This window comes from Aptenodytes patagonicus, chromosome 6, assembly GCF_965638725.1.
Source record: "Aptenodytes patagonicus chromosome 6, bAptPat1.pri.cur, whole genome shotgun sequence".
Taxonomy (NCBI): Eukaryota; Metazoa; Chordata; class Aves; order Sphenisciformes; family Spheniscidae; genus Aptenodytes; species Aptenodytes patagonicus.
In genome coordinates this window covers 21,575,693-21,595,657 of record NC_134954.1, presented here as the reverse complement: position 1 = coordinate 21,595,657, position 19,965 = coordinate 21,575,693, and the positions used below count along the sequence as shown (strand labels likewise).

Below are 19,965 nucleotides of genomic sequence, written 5' to 3'. Positions count from 1 at the left end.
GGGTTTATTTAGTTATCTCCAGCAGTAGCAAAACACTCCCGCATGAGTATATTCTTCAAAAGGAGAATTTGGTGCTTTTTTTCTCTTCCTAGACAGCAGATGACCCTCCTTCTCTGTGACTGCGGCTGCTTCCCTGCTGCTGGCTGTAAGGTCTGGCTCCTCTCTGCCTGCCTGCGCTGAGTGCTGCCCTCCCGTGCCAACCATCCCGACGTTAATCTCTTCATGGTAAGGTTGGCAGGGGCTGGTTGGGAACAAATACAGGCCTATGACAAAAATCAGTGCCCATTATCCTGTCCTAATGCGACACACGCATGGAGAAGGGATAATTTATCCTTTACTGGAGCCAATGGAGTGAAGAATGGGTTGAACAGCAGCAGTGGGCAACAGTGATCACTGGGGATTTTGTCTGGCTAGTCAATTTTCCATTAAATGATTTGTTTTCGTGTGAAAATGGAAAAACTCATGACCCTTTCCTCTAAAACTGAATTCTTGAAGATGGAAAGATTATAGTCCAGCCCCCAAATACCTGACTTTGAGTCAGACCTCCTTTTGCCCTCTGGATGGCAAGGATGGTCAGCGTTTCTCCTGGTGACTTTTTCATGTAATGAAGTGCCTTAGCTGCTAAGGAAGGTTAGATTACAGGTTCAGCAAGAAAGGGAGTCTGTTCCGTTTGTATTTACAGGTCGGTACACTGGTTTAAAAAAGAAACAAAGATGCTTTATATGACAAAGTCATCTGAGAGGCGTCATCTGTCCTATAAGAAAAAATGTGTGCTTACTTTGTTCTTTCTTCCTGGTTCAGCTAAATCAACACTTTAAAAATGAAAAGAATGGACCTGAAAGTTTACACTGAAAGAATATGCAAGTCCAGAAAACCAGTCAGTAACAAAGAAAAAATTGACATAAAAATTTTGGAATACTTGATGTTTCATTTTGTTTCCATTTATTCTTTTAGAGCAAACCTTTTTATAATGTGCAGTTGTGTTGGACTCTGAAATCATTACTGAATTATTCCTAATCATACACTTGGAAGAAAGACATCATGTGTCCCAGTGATCATATAACTCTCAGTCAGTCCCTTGAACTTCTATTGATACCCGTGGGAGTACTTCCAACCACAGAGAACAGGAGCGGCCAAATGACAAGTGCTCTGTAGGGCAATGGTCAATAGGGGTGAGCAGGCAGGAGGTTTTGCTAATTTTGCTTTACTTTCCCCATAAAAAGTGAGGCTTTGTAACGTAGTCCTCCAGGCAGATGCCCACATGTGCCTGACACTACTCCTGCAGGTCTTCTGGCTTTGCGGGGAACATGTGAATGCAAGGGGTGTTGTGCAACAATTTTTTATTGCGTTCATCTTTTCCTACAGCTGCCAACATGTGGAGCGCACGGGGGCCCATCTCGGTGTTTGTGATGCTGGTTGTTGCTGCCGTGCATGCGGGAGTGAAGGTTACCCCAGCTGTGAAGTACATGAAGACGAAGCCCTTACAGCTCGCGGGTGACGGTGCCTCTCACACCCCCCTCACCCCCCTTGCGGGGAAAAGCCTGTTCCCGGCAGCACCGGGCAGAGCCGAATTACCCACCCCGAGCCCCGCGGCCCGAGGGGCCACCACACTCTTCCCCTTCGAGAACTATACACTCGACACAGCCGATTTCTTCTTCAACTGCTGTGACTGCTGCTCGCCTGCCGTGGGGCCCTGGGGGCAGCCGGGGGAGCAGGGACCCCCAGGTACAGTGATGCCTGTCTCGCGAGTCTCAGCTAAAGCCCATAAACCGTATCAAGGAGTCTCCTGCTTTTCCTTCAAGAAATGAATCAGCAGGACTTGTGCAGCAAATGCCAAATGTGATTATACCTCGTGTAAAGCCAGAGCAAAAAAGTGCACGCCAGCCACATCCCAGATGTTACAAAACACCGATATGAGTGGGAAAGCCCCAAAAAGGAGCTTCCTCCCCATGGCCCTCACTTTGAGGACCACACTGGCATGGGAGTGCATGCAGAGTTGGCCCCATACCACATCGCTGCTGGCGGGTGCCCCATGTGGCCACACTCTTCAATTCTCTGTCCCTGTAACTGATCCCCTGGGAGTCACAGATTTACTTTCACATATGCTTCAACCATGGTTTTATGACCCTCAAAACTACCTGCAAGCAGTTTTGTACCTTTGCTGAAGGTTTATGATAAAAGCCCCTTTTTCTTGGATAATTTTTCCCCTTGGAAAAGAGGAAGTTAAATACAAAAATAATTTTGGGTTCAAATTTTAAAATAATTATTTGCTCTCAGAAGAGGCAGCTCCGTATAGAGCACCTGAATATTTTATAAGACATACTTTGTCTCTTTTTTCTACTGCTAAAATACATATCTATAGAGCGCCTAATTCTAATACCGCTATAATGAATAGTGCATTAGTCTGCAAATGTTCACTTTAATAGCACTAATATTGGAGATAGAAACTATTCATCTGAGGAAAGGTGGTAAAATCATGAAATAATTTTCTTTTAATACAATGTACTTGAGGGATTTTCACTTCCCATAGCTTGGGCGGGATTGGCTAATAGAAATTATAGTGGTTGCAGAGGGAGTTTGCACTCATACATCTCTTGAGTGTTGATGGAAAAGTCCTTATGTCAAATGGGTTGTGTTGCGATGATTGAAGCTGCCATAGTCTGCTCCCAGACGTGCACTGGGAGTCTCTAGATTCCCAAGTGGATGAAAAAGTAAAAAAAGATTGAAGCCAGCTTGCTTGCCTTTCAACCTATCCTTTATGCAGTATGGAGCTGTCTGCCAGGTTCCACTTTTATATTTGCAGACTTAATTCTTTTTAAAGAGAGGGGCAATTACGAAGCTATGGGAGCTCCTTAGATGCGCTCAAATATTAAAGACAGATTACTTCTGATGTTTTATGAATGTCTGAGCTCCTGTGGCTCAAGGGCAGCTGGAAGTTCGTTTTAAAAAATCTTTAACTACAGCCACGAGTGAAATGCAAAACTACAAGATTTGGGGATTGCAGTAGCTGAAAGGCAAAGGTTGGGGAGCTGCGTGCCTGACCAGGGGACCTGTGAGCACACACCCAGCTAATCTCAGTACGAGCAGTGCGGCGTTGCCCCTACCACCCCTCACCTTTCACCCTGCCGTAGGGTTTCAGATGCAGTGTCTGCAACGCATAGGGGAGCAGGGCTCAGGCCAAACCCATCTGTCTCACATCTTCTTTGCATTGGTTGTGTGATGCCAAATAGTCAGCTCTTCCCAGGGTGATGGAAACAGAGTTTGCCTTACATGCATCCCTTGATGCCATGTTGCCTAGCTATTATTGTGAATTTTCTTTATAAACTTAAACCTTTGAATTATTAAGATAATTTTCTTGATGTGATTACGTTACAGGTCCCAAGGGGGAGAAGGGAGATGCTGGTCTGCAAGGTCTGCCGGGAACTGCAGGTCCTCAAGGTCCAAAAGGTTCTAAAGGAGAAAGAGGTAAAGCAGACTAACAGCTCATTTCGAAAACAGATGCCGTTGTCCTCATTGAATGCCACAAAATTACAGGAAAAAATATTTTTCAAAGGAAACGGAGTATGCTGATATGGATTGACACCTTGCGAGATTTAGCTGGCATTACTGCAGGGACAATAACTCAGATGGTAGTAGTGTATGTGCAGGTGGTATAGGAACAGCTGCTCATAAAGATCTCACTTGAAACTCCTTGTTCTGAATGGGCATTTAAAAACTGAGTTCAATTTGCTTTGGATTAGGGACATAAGTAGGAAAAAACACCATGGAAGCTACACGCAGGTGTAGAAGCTGCATTTCAATTTAAGTATATCTCAGGCAAAATTACTTCAGCTAAGATGGAGAGCAATTATTATCCATCAGTAGTAACTGAAAGGAAACCCTGCCCTTCATTTCAGGCTTGGAGCAGTTCTGTCCTGCTGCCACACACCACTGGTAGGATCCTGCGGCTGCCTTTGGTCGCGGAGAAGCACACAGCAAAGCTGATAATGGGGGTAATCAGCAGCAGCATGCTGCGCAGTTCAGTCAGTGCGGTCTCTTAGGCTTTGATTCACTTCTTGAACAAGACTTTTGGCAATCATGGAGTGAGAAATGCAGAGCTGTCATCTTCTCCATCTTGCCATTAAACAGCAGCAACTGCCTCCCAACAAGACACTGATTAGAGTCAGAAATCCAACATTTGGGTGAGATGCAGTTGTCTGCGTGATGGTGCTTGGTGCTGTGAGATTCAGCTGAGGTTTCTGAAGGCATTTCTTGAAAACACGCATTGCTCATCTCTGTTTTATTAATGAAGTGAGGGACACATGCAAAATGGTACCAGTCATCTTCAGTGCAATGATTGCTGTGCTGCAGACAACATCACTAACAGTATATTAATGGTGAACTGTCCTAGGAGGCAAGGGGGAGCAAGGCGAACGAGGAGTAAGTGGAAACCCTGGTTATCCAGGCAAACCTGGGCTGCAAGGTACGTAACACGGGCTGGGAAAGCTAGGAATATTGCACTGACCTTTCCCTTTGCTGTTGGTGATGCCCCTCCCTCTCCAAAGCAATCCAATACTAATGTTTTTAATCTTTTTTTTCCCCCCACTTTGCCCTATTCCTAGGTGAAGCTGGAGTAAAAGGCAATAAGGGCAACTATGGCTTCCCTGGACTAAAGGGACAAAAGGGGTCCAAAGGGGACACTTGTGAGAACGGGACCAAAGGAGACAAGGGAGATAGAGGGGATGCTGGAGACCCGGGAGTGGATGGAGAACGGGGTGACAAAGGGGAAAAGGGAGACACAGGGGAGAAGGGGTACTGTGGGGAGCCAGGGGGGAGAGGTGCGAAGGGAGAAAGAGGGGAAGGGGGGACAAAAGGAGAAAAAGGGAGCAAAGGGGAGATGGGGGTTGAGGGTATTCAGGGGGTGGATGGAAAACAGGGAGAAAAGGGCGAGCAAGGAAGTAAGGGTGAAAAAGGGGACCTGGGACCTGCTGGTGTGACGGGACCTTCTGGGCCCAAGGGGGTCGCCGGCAGCAAGGGGGGCCGAGGGGCCCCGGGAAAGAAAGGCTCCCGTGGGGCAAAGGGCGCCCGAGGGGACACCACAAAGCTCCTGCGATCAGCGTTCAGTGCCGGCTTGTCCAAGCCCTTCCCTCCACCCAACGTCCCCATTAGATTTGACAAGATCTTGTACAATGACCAAGAAGATTACAACCCTTCCACCGGGAAATTCAACTGCAGTGTGCCCGGGGCGTATGTCTTTGCCTACCACCTGACAGTGAGAGGGCGTCCAGCCCGCATCAGCCTTGTCGCCCGCAGCAGGAAGGTGGCCAAAGCCCGCGAGACACTCTATGGCCAGGAGATCGACCAGGCGTCCTTCCTGACCATCCTGAAGCTGAGCGTGGGCGACCAGGTGTGGCTGGAGGTTGCACGGGACTGGAACGGGGTCTACGTCAGTGCTGAGGATGACAGCATCTTCACGGGGTTTCTTCTGTATCCAGATGTTTTTGAGATCCTGCTATAGATTCAAAGGGCAAAGATGTTACTGAGAAACATGCCTTTCCTTCTGCCTGCAAGAGGTGAAATGAGCATCAGTTTAGCATATTGGTTTACTTGCTAGGTTTCGTGATCTTTTGACAAAAATATTTATATTTGCAAAATATGGATTAGTTTTAACTAGCAGCCCCAAGAAGTGACATGTCCTTTGTGCAGGTGGATGATGGCTAAGAGAAACCATTGTCCAAACGCCAGCAGGACCGGCACGGGGAGGGGATTTCACATCACAGACTTCAAGTTTGTAATTAGCCTATTCAAATTATGTAATGAAACTCATTGCCCAACTGCAATTTTAGTCAGGCCAGCTCCTGCAATCCTTGCATGGTCAAAACTCCTCTGGAAATCAGTACTGATAACCATTGGTTTTGGTAAAGATTGCAGAGTTTGTTTTGTAGAGCTTAATCAGATGTGAACATGAGCAGTAGGTTTCTTGAAATCACATTAAAAGATTTAAAGTTATTTTATCATTGAATCAGTTTTATCTAGTACTTTATGGTCATGAATTATATAAAGGATTGTCTAAAAGAGTATTAGAACTATTTGATCAGTGTAAAAAAACCCTAACTATTTTCCTTAGGCAAAAATATATCTGAAACTTTCAAAAGTAACTGAGATGCCTAATCCACCCTATTAGGCTACTCAGAAAGCCCCTGCTTCTGAGCTGCTAATGATTTGGCTGATGGTGCAGCGTCGGCTCTTGGCCGTGGGGAGGAGGAGGAGGCAGCCAGGTGCAGTCACACGAGTCCTAAGGTGGTGTGACAGCCCAGTGGATGTGTGGGCATGTTTTTAAAAAGCTGGTTTACCAAAATGGAACTGAATCTTGTGAAATAAAAGTATGACATTAAATAATCTCTGGATATCAGATTGGATATATTTCTTTATTAGTGCACCTTCTGCCATTGTAGTAATTTTACACCACCTTTGGCATATTAACTATGGCACACAAAATTGTTCCAATCACTCTTTTTTTGAGAAATAAAACTCAAGTCCCATAATTAGCCTTAAGTGGCACTGGGATTTACTTGTCTTCTCAGGCAGTTACAAGCCCGGGACATTTTCCCCGTGATTTGGTGAATGCTGGGTCTGACCCTAATGTGGACAGGGTGAATTAGGCTACTATTCCCATTGCTCTCAGTTTCCTTGCTTAAATTGCCATCATGATTTCCATACTATATTTAAATACCATCATAAATCATGTCCCTGTCCCTAATGTCTTTTTTTTACATGGCACCAAGATGAAGAGTTCCTGAGACTTTTTTAATACAGTGAGAAAATTAACACCAGAGAACTGCTGTTAAATTTCAAGATAAAAACAAGGCAGTTTTAAAAGGCTGATCCTATCTAACCAGTAAATGTAAAGGGTCCTTCAACTCATCAGCTTTGCAGCCCTCTTTCAATATCAGTAATTCAAATGTGAGATGCACTGGCTTTGTTAAAAAGTTGGTACTTAATCTGAGTTAGTTCCTATGTGGGTCAAATCCAGAGTACTAAGTATATAAAAGATGCAGGTTTCAGTTTACGAATTCTCTGGCAGCTGTTAAATATTGAGGAAAACCAAGAAGTTGTAATAATAATTTTGGATTCCTGCTGCCACAACACCCTCAGTTCTTTTGTTGTGCCTTCATGCTGCTTCCCATACAGCCCCTGTAGCAGATGGTGGTATATAGACATCTGACTAGCAATTTTCTCTTCTCCTGCTGAAGTTTCTTACACTTTTTGTATAAATAACCTCTACAAATGCTCTTGAGAAAGCAATGCAAAAATTCAGAGTCTCTCAAGAATCTGCTCAGATCTAATCCTCTCCATAAATTAATTGCCTGGTCCTCTGAGGAAAAGAGGAGCTGGCAACACCATACAAACTAGAAGAGCACCCAATCCTTCCAAAAATCTCTGCATAAAATATACCCATGGAGGGGGCAACCAGATTAGGAGACTTTGAGCTGCTTAAATCCTGCAAAGGTGCTCTGAGAGCACGTTAATATGAGCAGCTGGAGACAATTCAGGCTGTGCAAAGGTCCAGACTCACAGATCCTGGGGAAGGACGTGGGATGCACGTGACACAATCTCACTGATTTCTAAACCCCCATATCGGGTATGGGAGGGCTGCGATGGCAGTCTGTACCGGCTCCTGTGCTAAGGACATATTTTATCTTTAACTACATACCAGCGGAAGGGATTTCTGCCTGGAACCCTGACTGGGAAGGCAACAAGCATGCATACAAGTTACTGAAATAACACACAGCTGCTTCATATTTGTAAGTTTGTCAGGGTCTATAGCTGTGCCAGTGGTACTTTTAGTTCAATTTAAAGTGTTGTTTATTTTGAAAGCAGTTTTTTTTTAAAATTGAATTAAAATACATTAAACTATCTTGCAAAGTTGAGTGTGTTAAGCACAGTGAGAGGTGGTTTGGATAAATATGGATCTTTGCAGAAAGGGAGTTATCTTTATCTAATACCAAATTGAATTAAAAATAATGCATGGAAAATATAGTTTCTCTACATTATTTTTCTTTCTACTTTGGTATCTTGGCCAAACCATGTGTTGTTTGTTAACCAAGTACCTTTAATCAGATCAGTCCACAGCTGGGCTCAAAAATTGCCCCAAATTAGTTGAAATTTTCAACACAAACAAGTGTACACACCTCCTCCTTTTACAAGCAGAGACTCATGGGGCTAGTGCCTCGGTAGGCTTTTTCTGTCTTTTAAAGGCCATGTAAAACCTCCCTGCTGAAAGGGTTTCAGAGCTTTAAACACAGCAGATCGGCAGGAGGGCTGAAATGAAGGAGACGGGCAGAGCTGCTGCCTAGCTGGGTGCAAAATGCTGCCGGTTGTGGGTCTTGCCAGCTCTGTCTCCACCTGCTGCAGTGCCGGGATTTACCCTTTCCTGCCTGCTCCCAGGTAGCCTCCCTGAGACCTTTTGGCTAGAAAACTTTAATCCAAGCCGTTTTCCATTGTAAAAGGTAATTTTTTTTGCAGTAGCATTTGCAATCTCACTGCTGTGGGGGTTCTTTGGTGAAGTGTTCTGCTGCAACAACTTTTAACTGATGCAAACTGTTCTGTGGGAAGTTTTGAAGTATTAAAAAAGCCCTCATTTTTATATAGCTTTCCTCATTTTTTCATGACGTGTCAGAACGACAGTGAATGAATTCGTTGAGAATGTGCTTTGTCTCATTGTGTACCACTGCTAAAAAATGCCAAAATATTTTTTCCATTTTGCTTCTGCTTCTATTTAGCAGATTTATTTTGTAGAAATAAGTGTCTCCTGTCTGTGCTGCAGTGAAGCAGTTTGACACTGGTATAAGAGAAAATAAATGCTCAGTGTACTAATCAGAAGAGCAGCTGTTTTCAATAACTAGGAAAAATTATTCCAAGCTGATGTAAGGACATAAAAAGTAGCTGCTTCTTTAATCAGGATGTTGAGGGCTAAATCTACAGAAGGATTTGGGTGCCTTGCTAGCAAAAACATACTGGAGCCCTGAGTTAGGCAACTAAGTCCTCTGTATAAAACCAGGGGAGAGTGAGGGATATCGGATGGATCCTGAGCAGTCACAACTCCTTGCTGCAAGCACTCTTCCTAACCTCAGAAAACGGAGTACGCTGGTGGGAAGGAAAATCATTCTTGATACTTTGATAAAGCTCCTATCTGATACAGCTTTGCTTTATGCCATCGCTTTCATCTCAAAGTAAATAAAGTATCTGGAGTGGTGTCAGGGCAGCACTGAACTCACTGTTGCCTGGCACAAATCATGCCACAATCAGCTCTAACGAGATAACAAAGCTGTTCTGATTGCCAGAGAAAAACACCTCTCTTCTGGTATTTTTCATGCCTTTTCATCCCTGTCTCAGATGTTACACAGATGCCACAATATTAGCACTTATTTTCATAATTTTATTGGCAGGGCTGTGGCTTTTGCCCAGAGGAACATCAGAGGCACTCTCCTACACCAAGCAGCTTGGGTCTCCCTGTGCTTCCTGCTCTTGTTTTGTGGCTTTTGCCCTGTGCTCCTGAGAGCCACCACTTGCTTTCAGGCATTTCATCTTGCTCACCAGCTGAGCTGAGTTTGCCCCAGAACAAAGGCCACCTGCAAAAGCTGAGGGCTGCTGTGTTGGTTAATAAAAAGGATAATATCCCACCAGCCAGGAGTACTGTGTCCTTTGGGAACAGAAACCATGCCTTGGTGGCCTTGGCTGGTAGAAGGCAGCTATCCTTGGTGAGGTTTTCCTCCTTCCCTCCTGGATCAACATGCTGTGTCCCAGGCAGCAGCCAGGTAAGCAAGCGCTTTGCTGTTATAGACTGGTTTGGATGAAAATGGATGTGTTTCAGTGAAGGCATGCTGACTTCAAGATAGGAATTCATAGTAGGTTTGAAAACACAATATAATAATCCAAACTGAGGTATTTCAGCTGAAATATGTCTTATTTTTTCAGAGATCTGTAACTTTGTTTACAACTACTTGGCTGCAGAAAGACTTTCTCTCCTGAAAGGAGAAAAAAACACTTTTCAATGTGAATTAAAATAGATTACAGTGTGATCACTGCTAGCTATCCAGTATGCTTGTAAAATGCTGGAGCTTCTTAATAGGGGATATTTATCAAGTGGTGTGTAGGCTGGTATTGTTTTCTAGATATAGCCACCATTATTTATTCACAGTAAGAGCTCTGTCACAGTTTTATGTGCCCTGTCTGCAAAGCTGTACCTCTGAGGCTGGAGTTTCAGATATATTACTTGAAATTGTTTCAGAATGGTAGAGTCTGCACCATGCAATGATTAAATTTCCAAATGAAAAGGGTTTACTCTTGCACAGTGTTACAAGGCCTGATTTAACGATAGCTATGGTCTTCTATAGAGGTGCCTGAACTTAGATGCACATATTAAATGTTGCAAAGTAAATTTTGGGGTAAATTTGAATCACTTTGTGTATTTTAATGACAACTTTGAATTGCTCTTGTTTTCTGTAAATGAATTCTTTTTCAAGCAGGGATTTTTCTGTCTTGATAAAAAAGCTTTCTGGGTGAAGTTCCACTTGCTGCAGCCGGAACTTTCATTCTTTGTTCCTTTTATAGGCCATCACATTTGGGGTAAAACTCTAAATCTCTTATTTCAATAAGATAAAATTGAGGATAGACAGAAAATGCACTGGCTTTGTTTTAGCTAATCTGTCTCAGTTTAAGCTTTGTTTTGCAGCCCCCAAACCAACCTGTTTTGAGACTCTCCAGACTTCAACTCAAATTAAAAAAAAAAAAAGTCATTCTAGAACTGAGATATCTATGGTGTTTTTTTTGGTGTGTTCCCCCCTCTCCGTGAAACAGGTATTTGCACTTGAGACACTGGGGGGGGAGTGAGTGAGGTACCAGGCTAAAGGCCTGGTATCAGATTGTGACATTAGGGCCATCAAATCAAGCAAAAAACGTGCGTGCTGTTTGAGAGATTAAACTAATAAATTATTTTGATTGAAAAGTTTTCTGGTATTTGTCAAAAAGCCCCATGCAGCTGGTTCCATAGCACTTAAATTTTGTTTTGTTATAAATCCTTTTTATGGTCAATGGGATTTGAAATAAATTATAGAACTATGTCTAGGAGTGGGTTGGGTTTTTTTTGTTAAAAAGAAAAAAAGAGGATTTAGTTCACTTAGGCCTTAAATGCTTGCATCTGAGTATGCACCTGTGTGCATCTGTATGCACCTTTATGCTTGTGCATGCTAATGCAGATGGATGTTTTGATGTGTCTGTGTATTTACTATGGGATCATGCATGGGAGGAAGGTATTGCTTTTACTACTTATTTTCAGGGTATCTAAACAGTGACTGAAACTCTTGTAGACACACCCAGCCTCTGGAAATCCCATGGCTGTGTTGTCACAAGTGTTGGTGGCTGTGGCTGGCAGAGATCACTGTGCAAATCCTGCTTTGGGAGTGTCACTGTTATGTTCCTCCCGCCCCACCTTCCTGCATGTCCGTGGTGCTGTGGATACAAGCACACAAATTTGTGCTGTGTGCTAGGGTAAGCATGCTGGTAGGTGTCTCTAGGTGCTGGGGCTGTTCTGTGTACTGGGTTGCGCATACTGGCTATCAGCATTCCCTATTCAGTTTCTCATTGTGACCAGTGCAGTTAATATTAAATATACTTTTCATGTGAACAGGAAAAAAAAAATAGCAGGTCTGATCTAAAGGTGCAAAAGTAGTGGGAGAAGAAGGGAACAGGAAAAGAGGTTGGAATGTCTTATTTTAAAAATATATGTAGTATTTTTTTAAAATATGCAAGCTCTGTCCTAATTGCTTTGTATTTTCTGGGTGTAAACAAGGTAGTGGTCTGGGTTTCCCCCTGATGTGTTTGATTGGATTCAGTGAGGTTACTGAGATTATATCACTGTGGAGTCTGGACATACGTGTTCTGGAAGACAGCAGATAACAGGAGCAGTGAGATTTTTGGGGAACCTATGGTTCGGTTCTGCTTGAAGTCAATGGGCCGATGCTAATGAATTCAGTTAGGAGCCACAGCACATTGCGTTTAAGGGAGCATGGCTAACTGAGCTGGTTTTTTTCCTAAACATCTTTAGATTGCAGTTGTGTCCTAGCAATGCAATGTGGGGAAGTTTGTTAGGAAAAGAAAGTTGGAGGGATGAACAGCATAAAGGAGTGCTCTGGTGAGCTCCGCTCAGGAAATGGAAATTCAGAGCTGAGCACCAAATCCCCGTTGCACCTCCAGGGCAACTGTGGCAAGGGCCGACTTAGTTGTTTCAATCTCATTGGTGTTCCTAGAAATAACCTATAGGAACAAAGTTGGTTTAGGAGTATTTACAGGGAAGAGTGTAGTATCACCCAAAGAGATTACAGATTAGGTTTTGGGTAACTGTGGTGTACACATGTTCATTTATAGCAGGGACTAGAAAATGTATTTGCTCTTGGCTCCTTGCTGGTCCTTGGCCACTTCCTATGTCCTCCCCAGCTTGAGTTGTTTATGCAAGAACTGAGTACATCTAACTCAGTGTTACAGCGTGACCAAAACATTTTGGTAATCTGTTGTAATTCTGTTTCCCTACCTCTCCCGGTCTCTTTTTCCAGGTAGGTTTTTTGGAGAAGGTTTTTGTCCAAAAGTGCTATGTTCTGGTAAGAGATCAGCTTCCAGAGATGTGTTTCTCAGTGAAATGAGAGAAATTTACTTGTCAAGGCAGGGTTTCAGAGAAGAGTTCTAATTCTTGCTCTGCATAATTTAGTACAGGGTTTTGGGCCCATTTCCTCACATGCTGTGTGTGAGAGCAGCCCAGCAAGACCTCAAGGAGCTACTGCTTCTTCTAGGGGGAACCAACTTTTTCTTCCCCCACTAGTGCTTCTGAAAAGCCTGTGTTCGTTTGGATGAAAATGGGAGTGTGTGTTCCCTAAAGATCAGTGCTCCTTACTCGAGATTGCAGTAGAGCAGCCGAGCACAGAAGGGGTAGGGTATAGCTTGAAAACTTTATTTTCAGTTTCCCTTCCTGTGCTTCTGGTAGATGCTGTGTGAAACAGATGATTAATTTTTCTGGCAGCCCCTCCAAGATAATATAAATGTTTAAGACTCCCATTCCTGCTTCAAGGAGCTTTTAGTTTAAGCGTTTGATGGGAGATGGAGCATCTGAAATTAGATTCCCCCCCCCCCAACGGGGCTGGTGCATGTGGTCTGTTTTAGTCCAGCTCTGTCTCTCTTAGGAAGCCAGGTAGATGTCTGGGAGCGGAGATAACCAGACAGAGCTGCTTTTTCTTTCTCTTATGCTCTTCTGGTAAGACATCAATGTAAATGTGTCTCTTCTAGACAGCATGACACTTAATTACTTCTCTCTCAGAAGGAGCCATGAGGCAGTGGGGAGATTGCTGGCACACCTTTTCTCCCTGGCAGAGGAAATATCTAGTCTCACTTTATTGTTAAACTGTCTCTATAGTTGCCTCTTGATCACCTTTATCTCTGCACTTTTTGTTTCTATACCTTAAACTTAAGCCTATTGCTCCCTAATGAAAAATCAATAATTGGTAAGTAAAAATTACATCTGTGGAGTATCTTGCTGTGCTGAGTCACCAAGTAGTGAGAAAGGGCTGGAAAACTGAAGTTTGCTATGAGGGCAAAGTCATAAAACAAGCACTGGGTTTTATTTTAGTTGGATTGTGATTTAAATGAGTAATACTTTGTTTTATGGTGCCTGTGTAATATTTTTCTGACACTTCTAGTTATCTACATAAACTTTCATTGCTCTGTAACAATTTATTAAGCTATAGGGTATTCATAAATATGTGGCTAGCTTAATGCAATTGTTCATCAGTTTGGTATTGAAAGGGCACCAACCTAGTCAACAAAGATATCTGTCTTGGTGTTTCTTTAATTTTAAAGAGCTGATAAAGTGATTATATTATCCTGACATTTTATGTGAGCTAAATTGTTATTTTTTTCACTTTGACTCTTGCCCTTTTTCTTTTGCTAGTCATCTGCATAACACAGGCCAGTAAATTCGCTTTAAAGGTGTAAGATTGGGGTTATGGAGGATAGCTTTATAAACATAAACTCTAATAATTTAGATTCAAAGCAGTTATCACTCTAGAGAACATCTCTTGCTGGATAAAACTATCAGCCTGTTCAGAATATTTTCTCTTTAGTGAGTGAAGAAGCTCAGAGCCATGGAAAGTATGGCTGAAACTGCAGGAAATATTGGGAATGGGAAGAAATGAAAAAATAAATTTTACAAGTTTCCAAGTCCTTAGTAAGCTTTTTGGTATCAAAACCAAATAAAAATTCTTATTAAACCTGACAAGTTGTCTTAAAGCTTTCAGTATCTCCATGGCATGTAGATCACAGCTCCTGAAAATCAACATTAGTAAAGCTTACCTAACAGTGACTACTCCAAGTGTTTCTTCTGGGATCAGTTACGACAGCCAAGGGTGGTGGTTGTTTTCCCCTCTCAAGAGCCCCAAAATAATAAAATAGCTGGGGATTCATCTGCTTTCAGTGCAACATTGCTCAATACTTGGACATTCAGGGTGACTGCCTGCTTAAATAGGGGACCTGGACTGAACTTAAGTGAGTGGTGTAGGGAAACTATTGAGAAACCTTGTGTCCCAGTTACCGCCTTGCTCTGTCACCACAGACATGAGAGTATGCACAGAGCCCTGTGGTCCTGTGCATAATGCATCCTGTTAAGGATTTGTTCCTAGAGCTTTAGAAGGTCTCTGCAGGGCCAGGTTAGCTGGTGAGCTCTGGTAGAGTCATACACGCTGCATGGAAGAGAAAACAAACCCAACTCTCCTTCCACCAACTCTTTTCCTCTCTGCTGAAGCGTTATCTTTAAGCAATTCCATTGTCTGTTCCATAGCTCATTTTTCTACCCATTTCACACATACCAATGTCATCTTCAGCCTCTCTCCTCTACCATAAGATGTGGATTGAAGGGCTCTGATGTATGTGATGAAAGTTGATGTTTCTCAAATTGCATAGCTGCTCTGCTTTTGAAAACTAACGAGCAGGATGGCAGCACAGGGCTCCCTTTATCTCTGCCTGTTTCCCTGCTGTGATAAGAGGAGGAGAAACACCTATCCGGTAGCTGCAATTAGTGTTGGGGCTAGATCAGAGGAAATGAATGCCACAGACGAGAACTTTTTATGAACTCCTCTGTAGCTTGTTACAGTTACTTTGTAGGACCTAATTACATGAGAGCTCAATTCAAATGCATTTTTTTGACCCAGTAAAGCTCTACTGTCTTTATAGCTTTTGTAAGTGGTCTGAATGGCCCAGAAAGGTCAAGGTCTTACTGTGACCACCACAGAGCCCAGTGGTCCAGCTGTGACAAGAACCTAAGATCCTTCCAGCATGCAATTATCTGCCCTAAACAGTAGATTAATCTGTCCCACAAAGGCAGCTGCAAGTAGCTCTTTGTGGCATGTTCCTCTGCTTTCCCATAGAAAGTGTAATTAACATAGCTGCAAATGAGCTCTTTCAGCAGTTTTCCCCACTGTCCCATAAAATGTGAAAAATATGGGTCAGTGCATTTATTAGACCTTCAGAATGTGCACAGCTCTATCAGCTCCTGGCACCTAGCAATAAGTCCTCTGCTCTCCCATTAAAATGTAAATTGGAGGAGAAAATGTCTTCAGGCTGGTGGGTTTCTAACTTAGCTCTTCTGGTACTGCATTGGGAAGTTAATGGGAGAACGTGATTTTTCACAATCTCCCTCATGCTGAAAGAATTGGCTGGTTGGGGCTGATATTTAATTAGTTCTGCTTCTCCTGGATAATAAATGGGGAGAAGGGAGTTGATGCATATGTTACTTAACTTCTGCCTGTAACGATGACTTGAGGGAAAGAGTGAGCAACTATTAATTCCCCAACGGTTTTGCCATGGCTGACACAGCTGTAACCAGAGGTTCCTACTTCTCTGCAGTGCTAAATATAACTGGAAGGTGGACGGGTATGTCTCGCGTCAATGGTAAGCAAACTGTACCTTTAGACTGCTCTGTCTTTGACTGCTTTTGGTGATCTAAGGGGTGTCACTGAGTGCTACAGCCTCTTGCTAAGTATATGAAATAGGTGTTTTTTTGTAGACTCTTGGTGATGAGAAGATTTCAAATATTTCTGCTTAAAATATTCACGTATTTAAAATCTATTTCTTTGAGATAAATTGAAATAACTGTAACGATACATGTTCTTGAACCCAGTGACGTTTGGTATCCAGTCATGATGCTTGGGCTGGAAGCAATTTCAGAATCAAAATATTTCTAATGTTTTGGTGCTCTTATTCTTTGGCTGTTTTGTGATACCTCCACTTCTGTGATTCCCCACTCCAGCACAGCTCCATGGCATCAGGAGGAAATAAAGTACTGATAGAGGCAGGCTGAAATGTCAGGATCTTTCTGCCTGTGTTCAGGACAAAAGCGTGGGGTTCCCTTACCTGTGCAACCTACCTCTCTTCTGATTTCTGTTGTTCAAGTTCCTAAAATACTTAGGCAGCCAACTCTACAGGATTTAAGAGAAAAATCACAAAAATTCTTATCAATGGAGAAAGGCTGAAGTCCAGTCTGGTCAAAGCAAGCTGTGGGTTGTATTTTTTAAAAAAAATGTACACCTTTTGACTAATTTGCTTTGAGGCACTGAATATTGATGACACTTTTATCAAAACAATAAATTGGTTTTAATAATCTCAACTTCCATCTGGAAATATCTGAAGATAAAGCCTTTAGACCTCTCCTGCATCAAACAATGCCAATGTGGATTTTAGTTTGGGCCTCTCCTTGGGTTTGTTTCCCAGGCAAAGCCTGCTTGCTGTTCTGATGCTATTGCATTACAGAGAAGTGGGAAATAGCAGTCAGAGTAATAAATAGCTCATCCCTGTTAATTTACCATGTAGATGGAAACAGGGCAGGGACTAGTGTAACTGTCTTTCACTGCCAAATGTAATCCAGATGTCTGATGTGCTCCTGGAGAGAATACTTAATACTCCTGTGGCTCTTTTTCTTTTCTTTTTTTTTTTTTTCCTCCTCCTGCCTTCTGTGAAGGGTAAATACCAACAGTATCTCAGCTCTTTATCCACGTGTCCTCTTGCTGAACAAGATGATAGCCTCTGACTTAACAGAATTTGCATCTGTGGATCTGGCAAACAGTTTCTGGACAGGTGCAAAGCAACAGGGTCCAGGAGAATAACCTGCTGTGCATATGCTATTTCTAGACACTGTATTACACATAATCTGTAATGCAAACTGAAGGTAATGACACAGCCCTGACATGAGAGATGGTTAGATCATCCAGACCATCTTCTGCCTTGGCAAGGTTGCTTCCTCTAGAATATTTTTAAGAGAAATGACTTCAGAAAAGCTACTTATTGCCTAAGATATCCTGCTCTGTGACCTTTCCTCCCCTCTTGAACCTTAATATATCCTGAATATCCTATCACATCGAGCTGCTGATGCACGGAAGGTGCAGAAGGTGAATATGCACTGCACAGTGCCCGTGCAGGGAGTCTGATGCTACTGGCAAACACGGGGTGCATCATGTGTGCACTTCTGGGTGACCCCATGCCCAGGCTACTGAGACCTGTAGGATGTGTCAAAATCACTCTGCAATGTGAGACTATATGTGGTGCTGGCCAGACGTGGTGGGTATATGGCTCTTGCAGTGCTGGGGGGCTCTGCTGGCTGCTTGCAGCCCTGTGGCTCACAACACAGGTGTGCTGGAATGGATTTGTGCGTGCACAGCTGGGCACATCTGGGAGCTCGACAGCCTCAGTGTTCCTCTGCAAAACTTGGGGCCAGGAAATATTAAAGTGTTTGAGAAAACACAAATATATGGATGTGTATGTTACAAAGGCTAGTATATTCAGTGCTTTTAAGATCTCAGTCTTTCTTTCATTGTGTTATAAATGCAGTCACACAAGAAATGAGCATTTAGCAGAGAGTTGTATATGCCTGCTTTTTGTTGCCTTGGCTCTTTTCTCTTTATATTCACTTTATATCTGTTTCTGTCTTCTGCATGATCATAGTCTTTATTTTTCTTAAGGTTTTATTTTAGTTCTATTGCTATCCAGATTTTTCTTCTCCCCAGGGCATATCTATTTGTTTGGATGACTAACTTGCTTTTCCTGTATAAATCTGAATTTCTAAGTCACTGATCCAAGTCTCTCCAATGATAAGTCATTGTCAATCTGTTTGCTTCCTCCTGAGCTTGCACTGCGAGCTGCAAAAAGGATTAATGTATATATAGTAGGCATACAGGTTAGGCTAGTCAGAATTAGTAAGGAACAGCCTCGTGCCTTGTTCTTTCTGTGTTGGTGTTCCTGGCTGCTGAGGAAGGAGTCCCCTTTGCTAGATTTATTTTCTCACTTTTCATGCTCAGGTAACTTTCTGAAAAAGAATATTCTTCCAATTTCCCACCATAATTAAGACCGAGGTTCCATCCCCTGAATCTGGTTAGCTTTGTCCCAAAGCTACTGGCTAAATCTGTATTTAATAGAGACCTTTCTGCAAGTTTTTTTTTTTGGGGGGGGGGAGGGGAAGGGGGCAGGACCATGGGCAAGCCATGAAGGTTGTTTTCAAAAGGAGGTAGCTGAGGTGTGCTTGCCTGGTTGCATGCAGGATTTAAGCAGAAGGTTAAATCTGCTGCAAATAGCTTGGTGTATCATTTCAGGAACAAGTTAAAAAATACTATTGTATGTTTGGATGATAAAAACAAGACATGATTAGCTGAAAAGGCATGATTTAGTCTTGAATGACTGAATTGCTGGAGTATAAAAAGCTGTTTTTGAAGTGATACACCTGTGCATACTATCATTCTAATATGCCAAGATTTAATACTTGTGTTGCTATTGTACACTGCTTCTTGTTTGTGACACTTCATCCAACTGTGTCCTTGCAAGCTCATGTCTTGTGTTTCTTAAATAGTTAATTAAAATGTTAAAATACATTTTAAATAAATGATGGATCATGGACCTCTCTGCATTGAACAGCTATGTTTAGACTATTTGAACAGCTTTGTTTAGACTGGCTAGCTGTGCCGCTGTATTTCACCTGGTTATTGGTGAGGCTGCCAGGGAAGGCGAGGGACAGTAGATGGCAATGTGGTGCTACAAACGGACCAGCAAATTCGAGGAACTTCTGGTCTGGCCTACAAAGTCCCCTGAAAAATCAAGACAACTGCTACTGTGTAGGACGTACCTTCTGTTCTGACCTTGATGGGGTAGGTGCAAAGAGGGGCTTTATGCTGGAGTTGAGGCTGCATGATCAGTTCTGGTCTCCAATGTAATTAGGCGTGGTGTATAGACTGCTCTGCTCATCAATCTGTCTATAGGCTTCTTGTAACAGCAAGGCTCAGCACAGTGTGCTGCTTTGTCCATCATATTCAGACTTGCTGTGTCTTTTTTGCCACTAGCTGATATTTCGGCCAGGTGGGAGAGCACTGGGCTCAGGGCTGTTGCGATGGTGTGGGTATGACCAGGGTGTCCCTTTGACTTACAGTGGGTTACAGTGAAGGTCAATTTATGACTTAATGCCCCAGAAACTGCAAGAAAGGCTAAGCTTGGATTCACGAGGGGGGTGGTTAACACTTACCAGTGGCTCCCTGTGTATATTTTAGGGCTGTTACGGGCATAAAGAATGGGATTTCCTGGTACCTTTGCTGCTACTTGCCTCTATGTCTGCCTGTTTCTTCCTCCCAGCCTATTCCTCACTCTCAGCTTTACCAGTTGGGAGCTATGTAATAAACTATGGCACATGTCATGAAGTGTCACGCTGAAGACCTATATATGGGTCTTCAATCAAATCAAGAGGGATTGTGCTGAGAACTCATGAATGTTGATCAAATCCCTGAAGCTAGCTTTGTTTTTTATTTTGAATTAAACGTTGTTTTACCACAGAGGATACGTGTCCACGGTGAGAGGTCTGAATGCAGAGAGCTGGAGTGCAAACTTCAGCATGTAATATGTGTATTATTCCCC

General features: G+C 42.9%; 1 protein-coding gene across 1 annotated transcript; it reads left to right on the top strand.

Annotated features, from left to right (window-relative positions):
- The first annotated feature begins 1,373 nt into the window (after positions 1 to 1,373).
- On the top strand, positions 1,374 to 5,497 carry OTOL1 (otolin 1). The gene is made up of 4 exons (XM_076340672.1): positions 1,374 to 1,725; positions 3,376 to 3,465; positions 4,391 to 4,462; positions 4,602 to 5,497. Exons 1-4 carry the CDS (start codon positions 1,374 to 1,376, stop codon positions 5,495 to 5,497), a joined length of 1,410 nt encoding a protein of 469 aa, XP_076196787.1.
- The last annotated feature ends 14,468 nt before the right edge of the window (positions 5,498 to 19,965 follow it).